Raw genomic sequence first — 19,859 nt, 5'->3', positions numbered from 1 at the left:
GAATCATTCGAGTTCTCATTGATGATGAAAACAATGTCATTCTCTGCACATCCCCTTTTCTATTTATTTCAAAATACAACATCAGTTGCAGTATGTTTCACATTCTGGTATAAAAATAAAGCAGGATCTTAAAAAAAAATGGAATGCACAATGGAATGGTTAATTTTTAATAAACAGTAGAAAGGGTGGATTCCGAGTGCTTGCAAGAATTTTAAACAGAGGATGGATAGTTATATCTTGCTTGTCAGGATCCTATTCTTAAGCCCTGCCATGTTCTCTACGTCTCTGCGTTGTGCTTTTGTTATATAACCATATTGGCTATAGTGGCTATGTTAAACATGCATTGGAAACGATCTCTATTATCATACATATATAATGGGAATTGGGAGTATGTGACGAAACTGCTTGTTAGAAGATTCATTGCTGGCAGAGAACAGTACAGCAAAATTTTGTCATCTAGGAATTCAAGTATATTTCACTTTGGCAGATAGATCGCTTTTATTTTGAGTAGAATCTTTCCAAGGTCTTTCTCATGCGAAAGTTGAGAAAGTGGGAAGGGGCAATGTTTTGAAATGAAGGTGAAGTGTAACCTATATTCTATTTTGACAAATGGGGAAAAAGTGCATGGTGTATTTAAATTGTAGAACCTATGTCATGCTTATAATGCTTATCAATTCTGACTATAACAAAGGATGTAGTAGCCTGTTCCTGTTTTTCTTAAAGCTATATTGAGATCTTATTTTCTGAAATTGGAGAGGGCCTGTATCTGACAGATGGGAAAGCTTTGTGTATTCCTGCATGGCAGGGGGTTGGACCGCATGCCCTGTGTGGCCTTGTCTAGGAGTCTAGAAATGATACCACTGTAATGCCAAAGTAGAGGTGTATGAGTATATTTTATACTTGTTAATTCTTGTAAGCTACTCCAACCCCTGGTGGCGCAGCGGGTTAAACTGCTGGGCTGTTGAACATGCTGACCGAAAGAACGCCGGTTTGAATCTGGGCAGCGGAATGAGCACCCGCCGTTAGCCTCAGCTTCTGCCAACCTAGCAGTTTGAAAACGTGCAAATGTGAGTAGATCAACAGATACTGCTCCAGTGGGAAGGAAATGGTGCTCCATGCAGTCATGCCAGCCACATGACCTTGGAGGTATCTATGGACAATGCCAGCTCTTCGGTTTAGAAATGGAGATGAGCATCAACCCCCAAAGTCGGAAACGACTAGACTTCATGCCAGGGGAAAACCTTTACCTTTACTCCAACCCGTTATCTTTTCCACAAAGATGTCCCTTCTATCATAGTCTAGACTGAAGAATATCAGTTGAAAGCAAACAAGTCTCAGGGTATCGAATAAGATTTATAAAATTTATAATTTTTATTAGAATTTGAACAGAGGTGATAATCCAGAAAGCATGGGAAATGACTATACAAAGGTTTTATATCACATTCATTTACACAAGTTCAAAAATTCAATTTCTGAGCAGGAATACAAAGTGTCACTTATATGTAAGGGGGATAAATTAACTCTGAATATTTATTATACTGCTGTATGTTGCTGAATAGTGGTTAGTTTCTCAAAACCATCAAATTCAATGTTAATTTTACAAGTGTGAACTAATTTTTGGATTATTATATTCTACTGTAATTGTGGGAAATCTAGATGTTTTCTTGACCCTTGCAGCTTCTACCTTCCAAAAATGGTGCGCGGGGGGGGGGGGGGGGGGAGGAATTCAAGCCAAAAGATGCCAGAATCCACACCAACTTTTAAAGAAGTAGTAGTGGTGGTGCTGGTGGTAAATGTTAAACAGTATGGAGATGGGAGTGTCAGGTGACATATAATTTATAAGTTGAATCACCAATTTCAGAGAAATAAAGATGAATTATTGCTCTTGCAGAAATCCATGAAAGACAAACTATTTTTCGGGGACTTAATTCCATCTAGTGGGTTCAAAACATATCTTTAAAGAATACATGTTATATAGAAAGGATTTGATATAAAAAGCTACTTTGCCTAGTTATTTCAATGGTAGCTATGTTTCTGATCCCAATAATCTATTCAAACATGGATATGAGAATTATCAATCCCAATGCCTGACAAAACAAAAAACATTTGCCTTTTTAATGTACTGGCATATATATTTACATTCTGGAGATTTAATTATGCAATTTTGATATTTCGGTTTGAGCCCATTTCCTTTACTGTCAATGGAAATGTTGTAGAATCATTCTAATTGCTCTTTTCTTCTGAATGCAAAGTTCCTTTCATTCCAACACAAAGTGACATGTAGGCCTGCGTAACTGGTATAATTTATATGGGGTAAATGTTCAAACATTGGCCAAAATCAAATTGCTGGTCCCAATTCAACCAGAACTAGTTGAATCAATGGAATGGAATTTTTTGTACCAAAATAAATGTTTGTGGTATTGTATACCCAATATTTTCTTGTACCAAAATAAAAGATTTGTGGTTATATTTAAAATGTTTTCTCTTTATTTTCAAATCTACCAAGTGATACAAAAATACTCAGGAAATAGAAGATGAATGAAAAAGGGGCTTTGTGGATTCACAATGCGTAGTTTTAAAAAAAGTTTTCTGAAGGGTTCTATGACCGAAAAGTTTGCATAAACCATTAGGAAAAAGCAAATTACATATACATACATACATACATACATACATATCCTTATTCTTATCCTATAATCATGAAAATGACCTTTTCCTCATTTTTTCCTACAAAAAGCAATGGAAAATATGCTGAATATTCACTGCATCTTTTATTTTTGTTACTGACCAACACCCATTACTGCTTATTTCCAAACAAATTAGAGCTACTTAACCTTCATTATAGCACATGCACAAGGTAAGGATCTAGAAAAGCAAGTGGTTCTATGTCTGGGGCAGTGGCCACGGTGAAGATCTAGTAGAGGTGGTCATTCATGATTTGGCAACAGGAAGGGCTGTACACCACATAGGACTCCTTTCATCCCACCAAATTATTAGTCTTACAAATGCAGGCAGAGGTCCTTCTCTTTTCAAGAATGGTTTCTGATGTCTGGCAGTGTGTGTGCAAAAAGCAGCCTGAAAAAAAAGCATTTCTACACGAGAACACTGTTTTAAAAAATGTAGTTTCTTTCCACATCCTCCATCATGTAGCTCCACTCTTAAAGAATATGGCTTTCTAGCATGGATTCCACATAAATGCAGTTTGCTAGATTGATTTTCCATTCTGTTGTAATAAAGCGACTGAACAGAAAAGCTGAAAGCAAGGCATGAAAATAGTATTTTAATTTAGATCCTTTTCTTCGTGTTTTCAAGTTTATTCAGAAATAGGCACTTGGAATCTTGCTGGTTTTTAGTTTCTTCTGGGTTTAACTCTGCAGATTAATGGCAAAATGTTATAAATAGTCAACCTATTACTGAGATACAGTTAATGGGCCTTGTATTGCTATGCACATGAAACACCTTCCTTGGGAACAGGTGGATGCAGAAGATGTGGAATAATCTTGGAATAATCTTCCTAGTAACTCTTCTCCTGAAATGTCACTCATCGCACTGCCAATGTCTTTCAGTTCTTTTTCTGGGAAGCTATCATGACTTTTGACACAAAGTTTACGATGGCACTAGCAGGTTGCTCCGGATCATGCTGTGCAAACAGGTGACAAACATTATCTGTGGCACTACCTTGTTTCCTTGCAACAAATCCAAACACCCTGCAGAAAAAGAAAACACACTGTAAACATGCATTAAGGAACAGAGAAACGTGGCATTATTATGAAATAGTGGGCTACTCAGTAATAGATTTCAAATTACGTTCTTGGGACATTTATAGTTCACAAATTTTCTCAACAAATTGCTTCAACAAGAACAGTAAGATTTCCTTGGAAGACACTAACAACCTTTTCCTTGAATGAAAGGCAGGAAGCAAATAATGTAATTAGTTTAGAAACCAGTTTTAGTTCATACAAAGAACTGAGGTTGAACATTTTAAGATACCTTGTAATCTCTGCTTGGAACAAAATGTGCCCTACAAATGGATTAACATATTTTTTTATTCATAGTGTTCTTTAGCAATATAGAATAATGGAACAAAGGTGTTTAAACAATAACATATACTTATCACAGCAAATCTGCAATAAAACAAGCAAACCAAAATGGTATGACTTGTCTGAAGATAGACAGCTGAAAATAACTGGCACAGAAGGAAGCATTTTAAGGTAAATTTCTTCTATCATTGATTGTTGCTCAGTTGCAGTTTTCTGACCACCTGATTCCAGACTTTCCCACAGTGAACACTAAAATTAAATATATACAATACATTGAGGAAAGGCTGCTGTGTTTTACAGTTAAAAAGGAGAAAATAAAGGGGCAAAATCTTACCTCTGTAATGTAAGCCCATCTTAAAAAAATAACTCAAGGCCTTTTCACATAAAAGGAAGCCCACACCCTCCTTTGCTAAAGCCATCCTCAGACGATTATTGGGAAAGTCCTCAGCCACTTCTAGTATTGTAGTGGCTACAAAAACTACTGCAATGTTTTCTTTTAAGCCCTATCAATCTGCACTTCAATGCAATTCAATACAGTATTCTGGAGAGACTAAATAAAAAAGGGATGGGGGAATAATCCCATATTAAACTGACAAAACATGATCTGAACTGCTTTTTGTGATTCTGTAAGTTTTGGGTTTGGTTAATTCTAAGTCAGAAACAGACACCTGAACAAATGCCAGTTTCACTTTTATAGCAAAAGGTGACATTATCTCAGCTATCCTCAGGCCTAAGTATTTGAAATATGGAAGACAATCTACTAATTCAAAGTGGGGAAGAAACATGAGACCTACAAAGCTAAGTCGAACAGCCCGAAAGACATACAACAACCCTAAGTCAAATTGTTATAGTTTTAGTATGACAATTTAAAATACATGTTTTGCTGTGAATACCCCCCCCCCAAAAACAACAGATATGGTAGAGTCTCACTTATCCAACATTTGCTTATCCAATGTTCTGGTTTATCCAACACGGTCTGGCTCCCGCCCGGATCCACAGCTGTTTCTCTAGGCAGCAAGGACCGAACCTTTTACGGATTTAATTTACGACAATGTTGATACTGTATGTTCATTTTATGCAATTCTATCGTTATTTGTAGTCAATTTGTTAGTAGCCAATATTTTTGTAGTCAATGTTTTCAATACATTGCGATATTTTGGTGCTAAATTCGTAAATACAGTAATTACTATGTAACGTTACCATGTATTGAACTGCTTTTTCTGTCAATTTGTTGTAAACATGATATTTGGTGCTTAATTTGTAAAATCATAATGTAATTCGACGTTTAATCGGCTTTTCCTTAATCCCTCCTTATTATCCAACATTTTCGCTTATCCAACGTCCGTTTATGTTGGATAAGTGAGACTCTCCTGTAGTCAGAACCCTACTGGGTGACACTGGGCCAGTTACATTCTCCCAGTCTCAAAGAAAGGCAAACATAGTCCCCCTCAACAAATCTTGCTAAGAAAATCCATGATAGATTAGTCATAGGTTGCCATATGTTAAAACTGACTTGAAGGTTAGAAGTGCCATGAGTCACATTTGTCCACCAGATCTTACATTAGATAAGTATCTGCTTTAGAGAACTCTGAGGTAGCTGCATAGCCCTACACAACTGGGTACCATATACATCTTTACATATACGAAGCAGAGATGGAAATTACAGTTCTTGCTAACGGACAGACAACAGAAGATATTTTTCACACCGCAATGTACTTACTTTGCTGAAGGACCATCTTTCATCCACCTTGTTGCATTAATGAAATGTAGAGGAAGGAAAGAGAATGATTACAGTTTTGTTTTGACTGTTTTATCTCACACAATATGTGAACTTTAATTTAGGAAAAAAACACTTGCCACCCTTACTTCCTGTCCTGTGGATCCAAAGCACAGAAAATAACAGTGTTGACTGGATAGTGTCTTCTGAAAAAGAGCCTGAGGAAAAGAGAAAAAAAGGAAACATGGTAAGAAGTATTGAAACCAACTGTGCTGAGGCACATTATGTAGTGATCAATCTTGAGGGAAGTTGAATCAGAGGAAAAAGGCAACTGTTCCGTATCAGATTCCTGCCAGATCGCCAAATTTTCCCAGATCTCATATCGCAAAACAGAATCATGCACACCCCTACTGGCCAACACACATTTTGTTGCCTCAAATGTGCTTCCTTGCCACAACTTTATGTTTCTACCATTTAAAAGTTTATCTTTTTTATTGTTGCATGTGAGTGCATTTATACATTATTTGTTATTTATAAAGTGCATTTTCTTATTTAAAAGCATGTAAAAATGTGGGGGAGTCCGGGAGGCTGGAACTGATTAATCAATGCATTTCAATGGGAAATGTGCTTTGAGATAAGAGCATTTGAGTTAAGAGCTCAGTCCTAAAACGAATTAAACTCTTAAGTCAAGATATAATTGTACTTACAAATTGTACTTAAAATTGGAATACTGTATTATTTTTGAAATGGATCTTTGGAGACAGGATCCTTTGCTTTGATGGACATATAATACCACCACATTGGGAGAAAGAATTTTACTTCCTGTACTTACTTTCTCTGATTGTCTGTCAGTGTGATTCCCTGTGTGGACACTTTAAAATGGACCACAGTAAAACTGGGAGGAGGTTCTTGAGACAGTGTTAAACTCAGTGCCTTCTGGATTGCCTGATAACCTGTGAGGGACTCCAGTTCAACAGAATTCAGGTACCAAACATTGCATGCTGTTTATAAATAAAGAAAGCAATAAAAAGAAAGGATTATAAAGATGAAAAAGATCAGCACAGAAAATTGTCTTAATGGTAAATATGAAACTTTCTCTAAAGATTCAATTGTATTTCATTATCAAAAAGATAAAGATTATACAGTAGAGTCTCACTTATCCAACATTCGCTTATCCAACGTTCTGGATTATCCAACTCAGTAGTCAATGCTTTTGCAGTCAGTGTTTTCAATATATCATGATATTTTGGTGCTAAATTCGTAAATACGGTAATTACTACATAGCATTACTACGTATTGAACTACTTTTTCTGTCAAATTTGTTGTATAACATGATGTTTTGGTGCTTAATTTGTAAAATCATAACCAAATTTGATGTTTAACAGGCTTTTCCTTAATCCCTCATATTCGCTTATCCAACATTCTGCCAGCCCATTTATGTTGGATAAGTGAGACTCTACTGTATATGTGTTGCCATGAATTAATTACTACCCTTGCTTGTTTGTTATATATTTAAAAGGGGCAATCCAAAATCCTTGCATATATTCCAGGAATTACATTAGGGCCCAAATAATTCATTAGGAAATTAGGCAGATATCTGTATTTCTCTAATTAGGTTTCACTGCTGTGAAATATCAATTTTAAAAATAGACAGCTGAAGCAGACTAAAGTGAATTATTATTATTATGATTATTATGTATGTTTATTTATACCCTGTTTTTTCTCTTTACAAAGGAGACTCAAAGTGGCTTACATTAAAAGCATTTTGATACAATTTAAAATTTATTAATATACGAACATTAAAACAGAATTAAATATCAATGGTATTAAAACTTCACAGTTACGAACCGTAAAACCACAGCACCCCCTGACCTTTAAAACCTTCTTCTTTAAAAGCCTACCTGAAAAGAAGTTTTAGCCTACCGATGGAAGGACAACAGGGAGGGGGCCAGTCTGACTTCCCTGGGCAGAGTTCTAGACTTAAGGGGCAACTGTTGAAAAGGCCAACTCTCTCATTCCCATCAACTCTCAGGGAACGGATGAAGTTGTCGCACAAGTTTTAATTGTGCAAAAGCCCTCTTGGCCACCACAGATACCTAGGCCTATAGGTTCAATGCTGAGTCCAGGGAGTGTAACCCTATCTACCATAGACTGGATCCCCATTCCCTGATCTGCAATCAGGGACAAAAAGAGGTGGGATTAAGTTGCCTAAAGTAGGTGAGTAGATATTTATAACTGTGAATAATGAAGGAAATTATTCGAATGTATCTGGGAACCAGAAAAAAAAGATGTGATAAATTGGCCAAGAGAGCCCTCATGAGGCTGTAATGTTATTTACTGTTATAATATGTGTAGTGTGCCAATGGACCGTAGTCTCTGTTCAATACTATGTTGATGGACTGGAGTTTGTAGATATATTCCAATTTGCTGTTTCACTTTTCAAACTTCCTATATAGCTTTTTTTTAAATTCAAGGACTACTACAATGCCCAGGAAGACTGAAGTATTGTGCACTGGTTATTTTCTGTGATTTTGGCTGGGAAAGGAGCAATGTTTGTCTAAACAATACGATCTATCTTTACCAGTAAGTATGTACAGCTTATCAGTCTATCAGGAACAGCATGGCCTGGAAGCTACATTATAGCTTTCTCTTGAGATGATGCAGACTGCAAAACTGTCTAATCTGCTAGCATGATCTTGACTCCTTTTATTCCTGCTCTATCCTCATCCAGGCTATTTGCTGTGGAATTAAAAGAATAAAAGAAGGTGCTGACTTTTCCTTGTTCATTATATCCCATGAAAACAAAGATCTTTAAGTATTACTTGACTCCAGATTCCAGTAGGAGATAATATAAACAAATCTTGGTTTTTGACTGCTTTTCATTAGATTATATCAACCACTGCATCTAATATTTATTATTATTGACACAAAGACAGAGTATGGCACAGCAAATGAGATATATATGCTGGATTTTGTATCACAGAATCATAAGTCAAACACTTCCCAAGCGTTTAGTACTGTGTAATGTATTTTTGGATGATGCACACAGATCCCAGTAAGGTGGCCTTTTGCAGTTGACAGATCATAATTTTGTCAATGTTTATTGTTTTCAAATGCCAGCTGAGATCTTTTGACAGGGCACCCAGTGCACCAATTACCACTGGGACCACCTGTACTGGTTTATGCCAGAGCCTTTGCAGTTCAATTTTGAGGTCCTGATAACGGTTGAATTCAATTCATTTATTATTATTATTATTATTATTATTATTATTATTATATTTATACCCTGCTTTATCTCCCCTGAAGTGGACTCAAAGTGGCTTAACACAAAAGCATCAGCATAACAATTTAAAAATATACAAATATACAAACATTAACCAGTATTTTAAAATTCCCAGTTAAAAACCATTAAAACACATTCAAAGTTAAAATAATTTTAACTTTAAGAATTTATTATAGGTCACACATCCTCACATCTCAGTGTTGCTAGAAGTGCAGATATTCTTATTTATTTATTTACAGTATTTATATTCCGCCCTTCTCACCCTGAAGGGGACTCAGGGCGGATCACATTGCACACATATAAGGCAAACATTCAATGCCATAACATAGAACATAGAACAGAGACAGAGACAGACGCAGGCACAGGCTGGCCTCGAACTCATGACCTCTTGGTAAGACTGCTAACCAGCCTGCGCCACAGCCCTTACTGATACCCTGGGATGTATTTTGCCTAGGCTTAAGCTACCACCAGATTCTCAATGAGATATGAACGTACATTCTAATGTATCTAGCTTTCTGCATTGTGTCTTATACCTTATATGCCAAACTTTGTACTAGGTTACATTTTGTATTGCTTTGTTCCAAAGCGTTTAAGCTGACAATCAAATAAGCCTGGCTTGTAATAGTGGTCTTTTTCTGCTCAATGTGACAAAATAGCTGTTCTTCAAAACTGAAAATAGACATTGAGGTGGAGGTGGGGTTAAAGTTTTGAAAACATTTTTTAATATCATAATATTTACAGCATTTGCCAGTCCTGCGGGAAAACAGATTTTCGTGCAATTAAAGATATTCCACGTCATAGAAATCTGTAACAATCATACTACTAAAATAGGCTACCAACTATTTCTCAGGCTATATTATGATTGCTTGATTGATTTGACGTGCCTCGCGTTGGGGGTTCAATATCAGAAAATACTCACTGACCTGCGCCTTGTTTGAGAAGATCTGTGGCTGAGTTTGCAGCTGTCTGTGGTGCCATTTCAGAAACTTCCTCCAGTGGATCTAAAAAAAAGAAATGAGCACTTACAATTTCAGCATTATCTGAATTGGGAAGTTAGTTGCATTCTACATTTGTTGGATAACACCTCATTAGAGTTTCTGTAAGTTAGTATCCGAGTTCCTTTCAATTGTACATTCAGTTGTGTATCAGGCTAGATCAGGCATGGGCAAACTTCGGCCCTCCATGAGTCTTGGACTTCAACTCCCACAATTTCTAACAGCCAGTAGGGCTGTTAAGGGCTCCCGGTGGTGCAGTGGGTTAAACCCTTGTGCCAGCAGGACTGCTGACTTGAAGGTTGGATTGCTAACCTGAAGGTTGCCAGTTCGAATCCAACCCGGGGAGAGTGCAGATGAGCTCCCTCTATCAGCTTCAGCTCCATGCGGGGACATGAGAGAAGCCTCCCACAAGGATGGTAAAAACATCAAAACATCAGGGCATCCCCTGGGCAACGTCCTTGCAGACAGTCAATTCTCTCACACCAGAAGCAACGTGCAGTTTCTCAAGTCACTCCTGACATGAAAAAAAGTGTCACCTACATACACCCTTTGTTGTAAGTTGCAGAAATTTTTTTAGGATCTTGAGAAGAAGAAAAATGTGACTTTTAGGACTGCACACAGCAGGGGCACATCCAATCCCATCACGCTCTAGCCCTCTGTCTTGAAACTCATCTTCATATGTAACTCCTTACCTCTCTACCAAGTACCACAACAGAGCAAAGAGATTCACTATGATACGAGGCCTGCTTTAGAAATAGTGTTTTTTTATGTTTTAATGAGTTCTGAGAATACCTTTATCTAGGATGAGCAGCTTGCAGGGCAATGCCAAAGGAGTAATGGAATGCTGATACACCAAAGCTGCCAAGCTACCTGTGGTTAACACAAATGTTAAATGAGTCACCAAATTAGCTTCTGTATTATGTTAAAACTATACATACTGTGTTCATTTTTAACTCTTGTATTCTTGATTTTCAGACAATAACTATGTTTTCTTAACATTTTCTGAGATCAGGACACTCATTTCCTCACCTTGTTCCCTCTGATCCAAAGACAAGGGTTGTTTTCTAAGAAAGTACCATGCAGTACTCATGCTTTCCCAACATTTTGTATGGATCTATGTGTGATATAGAAGGACCAAAAATGTGGAAGATTTGATGAAAACACTATTCTAAAATATTCTCCCAATGCTAAATCTCGAAAATAGGTTATTCTAGCTTCTTCTAACTAGTATCAATTGTTAAAAGGTTTTTATGAAGTTTGTTTGCAATCTAGTTTTGCATATTTCTATCTATCTCTCTCTACAGTACAAACCCTACCTTCCTAGTCTGTAAGAAGTTTACTTACAAGATTGGTATGGATTAAAAAAATGACACTACCTCCCCACCTACAGTCTGAAATGGCACAATCTAGGTCACCACCTCATTCTGAAGCATATGCAGACCAGACCATGGCAGCATGGAGAGGTTCTGCATTATATAAACTTGCCTTTGTTTAATAGCTATATCAGGTTTGTTCATACTGGAAATCGTCTACTTACATATCTCCTTTAGTAGGTTATTGCGGAGATCATTTACAGTAGAGTCTCACTTATCCAAGACTCGTTTATCCAAGGTTCTGGATTATCCAAGGCATTTTTGTAGTCAATGTTTTCAATATATTGTGATATTTTGGTGCTAAATTCATAAATACAGTAATTACAACATAACATTGCTGCGCCTTGAACTACTTTTATGTCAAATTTGTTGCTTAATTTGTAAAATCATAACCTAATTTGATGTTTAATAGTCTTTGCCTTAATCCCTCCTTATCATCCAAGACATTCGCTTATCCAAGGTTCTGCCAGCCCGTTTAGCTTGGATAAGTGAGACTCTACTGTACTTTCATTTATTTACATTTTGATTTCAAAACAGAATACATATAAACTCAATTTAAGACATGATTTGAAAACTGGTAGAAATGGGAAACATGGAGAACACTCACTGTCACGTTTCCAAGCCAGGACAAAAAAGGGCCATAAAATGCTCAGTGTTTTATTTTTGTCTGTATCTCAGAGCATAGTTTTTTTAAACCAGAGATTCTAACATTTTCTCACCACATATTTTGAGCCCACTGTAACTAACATGGTATCATCCTATTGAATCCTCAGATCTGCAGTTCTGTGAGATATTTAGAATTTTAGAATTTATAATGGTAAGTAAGGGAGTATCTGTTCTGAGAGAGTGTATCTTTGAGTCCTAGTGCCTTTCCAAATGATAAATCCCAGGATTCCATAAGATAAAGTGGCTCATGAGTGCTAAAAAAGATGAAGAGACTTTTGTCTAGAAACTCTGTCCTCAGTCCAACTGTTAGTTTAAAATAGAGTACACTCATTCAATCAACATCAAAATAAGTGTCATTATTTCAATTGGTCTACTATAATTGGTCATTTTGACCATGGTTGGTTGAAAGTTGCAGGCTGTTAATTTTTCTGATTAAGATTCTTTCCACCTGAGCAAGATTTCTGATCTACCAGGGTTCTTGCCTCAGTGACAAACCTATAAAAGAACAGGGGCTTCTCCTGACATATTATATTCCAGGAAAGGAAAGTGATTGTGGATGGGGAGCTAGGTAATTCCTGCTCCCATGTTGATAATTAAATAATTTCTGTAGATGGCTAAAGTCTAAATCCAGTATAGGAGGTCCCCAAGTTACAAATAAGATACATTATGTTGCTTTGTTCTTAAGTTGAATTTGTAAAGTACATTTTTAAAGTGTAACTCCAGCCAAAAACGTATATATAACAGCTTTGGATAGCACACAAAAAGGTTAACAACCCTGTGGTGTGTGTTTTGATGTCTGTGCCCCTGTTCAGAAGATTTTACCTCTCTTTCTGTCCTTGTGATACTTGGATTTTGAAAAATTTGGCTTGTTGCCAAAACAAGAATAGGTAGGAAAGCTTCAGTGGAGATACTTTTCCCCATGACAACTTTTCCAGGAGTGAATTTCCCTTCCTAGGGGTAGATTTCTCTCACTTCCTGTTGTATCACCTCGGTTCTTAACTATAAGTTGTTTGGAAGTCGGATGTTTATAACTCGGGAACTCCATGTACTCGTAAGTAGTAATTTGCTACTACATGAAAACTGCTCATCATATCCACTGAAATACTTTAATCAGTAAGATGTATGAAATACAGATATACTTACCAAAATATGGCTCATTGGGGCATCCTTTCAACCTCACTCCCTTGTGGGTACACTCAATCAGAAAATGTCTGACAAGTTCATTGGACAGATCTCCAACTGCACCATAACATGATGAAAACAAAGTCATTACAGCAAATTAATTAACATTACATCTCATAAACACTGTGGCTGCAAGTACATGTCCAGGCATAATTTGAAATGTTGATTATGACCTGTTGTATTATATTTACCCAGATTAAAGGGGGGGAAAGATTGACATCTTTTAAGAGTATTTTGGTTGTGTGTTCTTGCAGGTCTTTCTAGTTCTTTCCAAATCTAAGATTCTGTGATTCAATATGGCTTATGTCCAGGTTGGTTGAAGGACTGTATATTCTTGTATCAAGAATATATACACACTGTTTAAGCTCTAAAACCTTTGTAAGAAGTCCTTTTCTTTGTTCCTTCTTCCTTCCCAGACACATTTGGTGGGAATAAGCACTTTTTCTGTGGCTCCTCCCAAACTCTGGAACTCCCTCACTGATTCTGCTAGTGAAAACTATTTTACTAATTCATATTTTTAGCAACTAACTGCAAAGGGCTGTCCATATCAAGCTATTCATTTGATTTCTTAATATTTTTTCAGTACTGTTCCATTATCCAGGCAGAGACCAATGGACTATCCTTTTCTGTCTATCACCCCCTTTTGGCCTCTGCCCAGATAATGGAACAGTATCTTTTTCTTCTAATGAAATTTAAATGGTTTCAGTTCTATAGGTTGTTTATTTAGAGAGAGACTGAAGTCTTTGTAAATTTTTAATCAGTACTGGTTTTAATAATTTGTGAAATGTCATCCCAGTAATGGGAAAAGCTATGATGTAAATAATTAGGAGGAAGAGGAAAATCATTTCAATTTAACTGCTACTTCATAGTAACACCAGAAGGTGGCAGAAAATGTGAATTGTATTATTGGTTTTTAGCAGCTTTTATACTGAAGAGGAAAATAAATACTGTATCAGCAACTGGGCGCAAAGATTGTCAGAATCTATTAAATCCAATCTCTAGAGTTTCTAGCCTATTTCATTCAGTATTGCTTAGAATAACTACACAGATTGTTCATGGATCAAGTAAAACATTTGTATGTGGAGCAAGATATGCATGTTAATATGCTCTACAATGTTGAACATAAGACAACTCCCTCCACCAAAATCCTAAACTACTCTTCTGAAGTCTGCACAGTATACAATCTTTTATCATTCTTGGTATGTTATCAAGCAAAAATGTAAATTGCCCCCGGTGAAATGAACTGTTAAGGAATTTACATTATTTACATATTTTGAGAAGATGACAAATTTACTGTGGCTTTACAAAAGAAAAGAGGAATGAAGTGTGTGTGCACGCACATACCTCATATGAAGGGTAGGGGTCACTGGACAGTCTTGAAAAAAATCTACAGCTTTCCCTAACTTCGGGTCTTCTAAAAATTATGACCCGAGTCTCATCAACATGAACCCTGAAAGTTATCATCCAAAGGATGTGGAAGACTCTGCGTCCACCAAGGCTGCATCAGACTAATAAGATAAAATCCATCTATTTGTATTCAACTAAAATATATTTCTAAAAGTCAATAAATTAATCATATAGGATTAAGAACAGGGAATTCCCAGAAAATACCACATAAATACCACAAACTGACTGAAAATCTGAAAATATAATTTACTTACACTGCAGTGGAATAGGTCTGTCACTATTTGAGAAAGTAAAAATTGTTTTTCCCAACCTGAACTACTCTGGAAACAAAGATATGAAAAGAAAATTAATCTACCTTTCTTATTTAGCTGTAACACTGAAGGAGGAGGTGTAGCAACTTTCATGGCCAACCCATAGGCTCCCCTGAATGAGTGACTGTCACGAACAACAAATGATCCAGCTTCCTTGTCCTTCAGAACATCAATGGCTGCGTAAAAATAAAGAAAATTGTTGAAGTGAAAGAGATAAATGAGGAGAAATCTTTATAGTGAAAGTAACAAATATAGGTAACAGGTGCAAATCCTTGAATAAAAAGTTGATAACTTATCTTGAAAATGCTACAAAACAATCCAAAGTTCATGGAATCATAGAATCATAGTACTGGAAGAGATCACAAGCCCATTCAGTCCACCCTCGGCCACACAGGAACACAGAATCAAAGCATACTTGACAGGTGACTCAAAAAAACTCCATAGATGGAGACTCCACCACTATCTGAGACAGCATATTCCACTGCTGAACAGCTCTTATCATCAGGAAGTTCTTCCTAATGTTTAGACAGAACATTTTCCCTGCAATTTGAATCCATTGCTCAGTGTCCTAGTTTCCAGAGTACGGGGGGGGGGGGGGGGGTACTCTAACATAACTCCTATTCTGTCCTGGCTACACACTTTTAGGTATACAGTACACACTCCAATTTTGAAGGGTGTAACGTGGGGCCACTGTAACGCCACTTCCTCGCTTCCTGGTTCTCTCCTGCTGCTGTACAGAAAAAGCTCCACACCTTGATGGTACTGAGGCCATCTCTTCCACCCCTATCTCCCTCTGTTCTTTATGCCTCCCATAGTTGCACCATGGATCTGTACACTCCCTCCATCCTCTGGGAAGGCTGAGAGGGGACATGAGAGCCATGTTTAAATATCTGATAAAAATGGCATAGAGGAAGGGGAAAGCTTGGGTTTGTTTTTTTTATTTTGAAGCTCTAAAGACTAGGATACAGAGCAAGGCATTCAAGCTGCAAGAAAAGAGATTCCACCTAAACATTAGGAAGAACTTAATGACAGTAAGAGCTATTCAACAATGAAATATGCTTCCTTGGAATGTTGTAGAATCTCCTTCTCTGGAAGTTTTTAAACAGAGGATAGATAGCCACCTGTTAGGAATGCTTTGATTGTGTGTTCCTGCATGGCATGGATTGGACTGGATGCCCCTTGTGATTTTTTCCAACTTTATTATTATATGAGATTGTTTCTGGTGACTACTATTTTCCCTAAATATCATCACTTACAGCCTAATCCGGTTAGGTTTGTTAAGGTATATGGGTAAGTTACAATGGGATCGCTACCAGGTGTGAAGGTATGTGTGTTAAGAGAAAAAAATGCCCAGGTTAATTGCAACCCCAGGCTGGGTAATCAAGGCTGATCAGTTTGGGTGATTCCCAGAGGGGTATAACTCAGAAGCATTTGTCCTTTGAGTTGGGCTTACTTTATCTTTGCTTCTGGAAGCCTTGCTGTTTAGCACAAAGCTCCTGGCTGGTAGCAGCTACATTTTCATGCTGGCCAGCATCTCTACATCCAAGAAGCACTGGAGGATTTATTTCTTTGAACTCTATGGACTATATGTGAGTGCAATACAACTCAGAAGAAATTGTGACTGTACTGTTGATTATGTTTTGAAGTCACTGCTATGAATACTGAAGAGTAAATTTCTGGGTTTTTTAATTTTTGTTTTGTTTTTTTGCATGCTTGTGTTGCTCATTTTTTGAACTGGCAAATTCTGCATTGTGTTACTGGGTTACACGAACTGAACAATCCGCAATAAGGTTTACTAAAAAATAATAATAAAAATAATAATAGTAATAAAACTTTATTTATATCCCGCCACCATCTCCCCACGGGGATTCGGGGCGGCTTACATGGGGCAGTGGCCCAAACAACATAAGAACAAAATATAAGCAACACAATACAATCACAACATAAAAATAAACATGAAATACAGTCATCAGAGCAGTGAGACTACAGTTGACATTCATTTTGTTCTTTACACTGTATGAAATGTAATACTGTATATACTCGATATAAGCTGACTTGCAGGGGGAAATGCCTATATATCTGTAGCAGAGATTAACAAATATTTCAGGGGAACATGATTTTACAAGATGAATGGATATATATATATATATTCTTCCTGACTTGCAAGGGCTTCTTTCCCTTTTCAAAACATTCCCTTGATAAAGAGGGAGGGAGGCATTGGAAAAGTAAACACTGATAAGAGAGGGTAAGATGAGAGATAAATATATCATATATTGCAAGCAACAGCCTCCAGGCTCCGCTGCCGGCTTGAACTTGACCCGATTATAAGCCGGGGGAGGCTTTTTCAGCTCATAAAAAGGGCTGAAAAACTTGGCTTATCTTCGAGTATATAGGGTATTTAGTTGTTTCTAATCTACCAGTGATCTAATGTGCATATTTAGGAAAGCTAAAAGAGTTCCCTTAAGCAGCTAGAAAAGATTTGTCTTCAGAGATGTAAAAGTGCAGAGGAATACATGCTAGTCTGTGGCTCCATGTTCAGGTGAATTATTATTTCTGAAATAGTATCTCCGAATACGTGCTATGGAATAGGATACCTTGTTCTCTTGAGATATCTGGTTTGTACCAGAACTTGGAGGTATCTTGGACAAACTTCACAGTCACATGTTTGTCATTTGTATTTCCTGTAAAACAAAAATAAAAACAAATGAACAACAACACACTAATTATTTCATACTGAAGCAATCTTCAGAGAGTTTGCCATTTGGCCATTGATGGCCTAGTGATAGCCCACATGTGTCAAATTCGACCCACCATCTAGCCTGAAAGACTTTCAATACAAGGGCAATATAGTTACATTTCTACAATCTTACAATTACAAACAGTCTTTTGAAGGCAACCATAAGGCTGATTAAGTCCTCGGTGAAAATGAGTTTGCCATCCTTAGTATGAGACAGCAGATGTTAATAGAAAACAGAATGTAGGAGGGAGAAAATATGTATTTAGTGCTCTGCTACATTAACATTTTCTTATAAACAGAAAACTAGCAGAGAACACAAGCTCTTTTTCTTTCTGTGTGTAGACAGATCTCTTTTTACATGGAGGGAACATTAAATATGATATCCAAATTGATAATATAATTTATGGTATTTAATTCCCACCTCATATTATGTATGTCAATTTAACAATGAATGAGGAAGCAGGCTGATCACATTTGTGCACTTGGCAAAAATGTAAAGGATTCTATGTAAGCAGAAATGGAAACACAAAGCCCTCCTCTATGTGAACAGAAATGTCGACACACTAGGAATTTGGTTCACAGAGAATAGTCCTCTGCGTGTTTGTGTGTATATATAGGATGCTTCCATTTGGCCACTTGGAGGGCATGGTTAGCAAAAGTAATGAAAAGTTTTTTTCATGGGCAGATAAGACAATATAATCCTGCAGCCCCTTCACCTATTCAGCAATTATACAAGAATATGTGTCATTTGAATGCTGTTTCTGAGATCTAACTTGAGAAATTACGAACTCTCCTGGCTTAAGACAGCTACTTTTCAGGAATACATCCTCATGCACACAACATACCTTGCAATGATGAAGTGCTTACAACTTTAGAGAAATCAGGGAGGACATCTGGAAATGGGATACCAATAGAACTCCCACTATGTGGGCTGGAGAAGCCACTTGAAGGTGAGATAGAGCGAAAAGAACAATCGCCTTCTGAAGTCCTCCTCTTCTCTTGAAGTGAGGGATGAGGTGGCATATTCACTCCCTGACTTTGTTCATTTGGACTATTCTGGCTGTTGGGTCTTGGAGTGGATGCAAGAAAACTCTGTGTTAAAAAGCTACTGTCCACTGGTGATTTTGACATTTTGGGAGAGCCATTACCACGTGGCAAAAAAGCAGATTGTTTCTTTCCTAGTGGCGATTGGCTACTATTGACACTGCAACTACCAAAATTGAGGAAATCTTGAATGCTGGCATTGCCCTCAGAGTTTTGCTGCTGATCAGCTGATGAATTCTTTAAGCTTTTCAGTGACCCAGTGGGGGGTCCTTTGTTCTGGAAATGACACAAAAGGGAACCATCTTGCACAGGAGCAGTAAACTCATGAGATGTGGAGTAGCTTCCTAACAATTTGCCATGGTTCATTTCTGAAAACTGGGACATTATAGAAGATGTAGAAGTGTCTTGTTGCCAGATGTGTTCATTTGTTGGGCTGTTAAAAAAGAAAATATATATTTAATTGAGTAGCAACCTTGTTTTCTGTGGCATCACAATCACAAGACCTAACAATATTAGCCAAGACATCAAAGATGCATTTATTTGCTTATCTTCCAATATGTGAAAAATATGCCCAATCTGTCAGAAATGCCCTTCCGGTCACAGGGCAAACAAAGTGGTCTGTATGCAAAAAAATAAATTGGCACAATCACATAAGATACATTCATAAATTACAAAAAATCAATAAGATATCTAATTAGATCTATATACAGGATATATAAAAATGTAATGTGCATAATTTCCATGGAGTAAACACCAAAACCACTGGACCAAATCACACCAAATTTGGCCAAAAAGAACTAGTCGCTGACGGTAAGGCTTCCCTTTCCCCCACCCCTTTTTACCCTCAAGAGAGAGTGCCCGTGGCGAGAGGAAGAGAGTCAGAGGCCTCAGAAGGCCTCCCCAGCATGGGAAGGTGATGGATGGCTGGTGAAAATAGGGAAATTGAGTCCCAAATGGCTCTGAGATGCACCACACAAACTTGATGCCTCAAAGAACCTCTTCCCACCCGAGGAGGCAGAGGGGACAATGGAGCCCAACTGGTTTTTCCCCAAACTTGAGAAGGGAGCGGGTGGGGAGGGGGGAATGGAACCAAATGGCTCCGCAAAC

At 37.4% G+C, this 19,859-nt stretch overlaps 1 protein-coding gene across 4 annotated transcripts in view; it reads right to left on the bottom strand.

The window, feature by feature from the left end:
- Positions 1 to 1,347: 1,347 nt before the first annotated feature.
- tns3 (tensin 3) overlaps positions 1,348 to 19,859 on the bottom strand; it is a 32,918-nt gene continuing 14,406 nt past the window's right edge. For all 4 annotated transcript variants that reach the window (XM_003222223.3, XM_062957105.1, XM_062957104.1 and 1 more), the window contains 10 exons: positions 18,554 to 19,185; positions 17,566 to 17,652; positions 15,016 to 15,147; positions 13,215 to 13,310; positions 10,825 to 10,902; positions 9,961 to 10,038; positions 6,587 to 6,755; positions 5,904 to 5,972; positions 5,758 to 5,784; positions 1,348 to 3,704 (listed from right to left, as the gene is read on the bottom strand). In XM_003222223.3, coding sequence (XP_003222271.3) covers positions 3,560 to 3,704; positions 5,758 to 5,784; positions 5,904 to 5,972; positions 6,587 to 6,755; positions 9,961 to 10,038; positions 10,825 to 10,902; positions 13,215 to 13,310; positions 15,016 to 15,147; positions 17,566 to 17,652; positions 18,554 to 19,185 — 1,513 coding nt within the window. In that variant the 3' untranslated portion in view covers positions 1,348 to 3,559. The remainder of the gene's footprint in view (positions 3,705 to 5,757; positions 5,785 to 5,903; positions 5,973 to 6,586; positions 6,756 to 9,960; positions 10,039 to 10,824; positions 10,903 to 13,214; positions 13,311 to 15,015; positions 15,148 to 17,565; positions 17,653 to 18,553; positions 19,186 to 19,859) is intronic.

The sequence above is a fragment of the Anolis carolinensis genome, chromosome 6, assembly GCF_035594765.1.
Source record: "Anolis carolinensis isolate JA03-04 chromosome 6, rAnoCar3.1.pri, whole genome shotgun sequence".
NCBI classification, from domain to species: domain Eukaryota; kingdom Metazoa; phylum Chordata; class Lepidosauria; order Squamata; family Dactyloidae; genus Anolis; species Anolis carolinensis.
The sequence above is the reverse complement of the archived record's forward strand: the minus strand, read 5'-3'. Positions and strand labels throughout refer to the sequence as shown.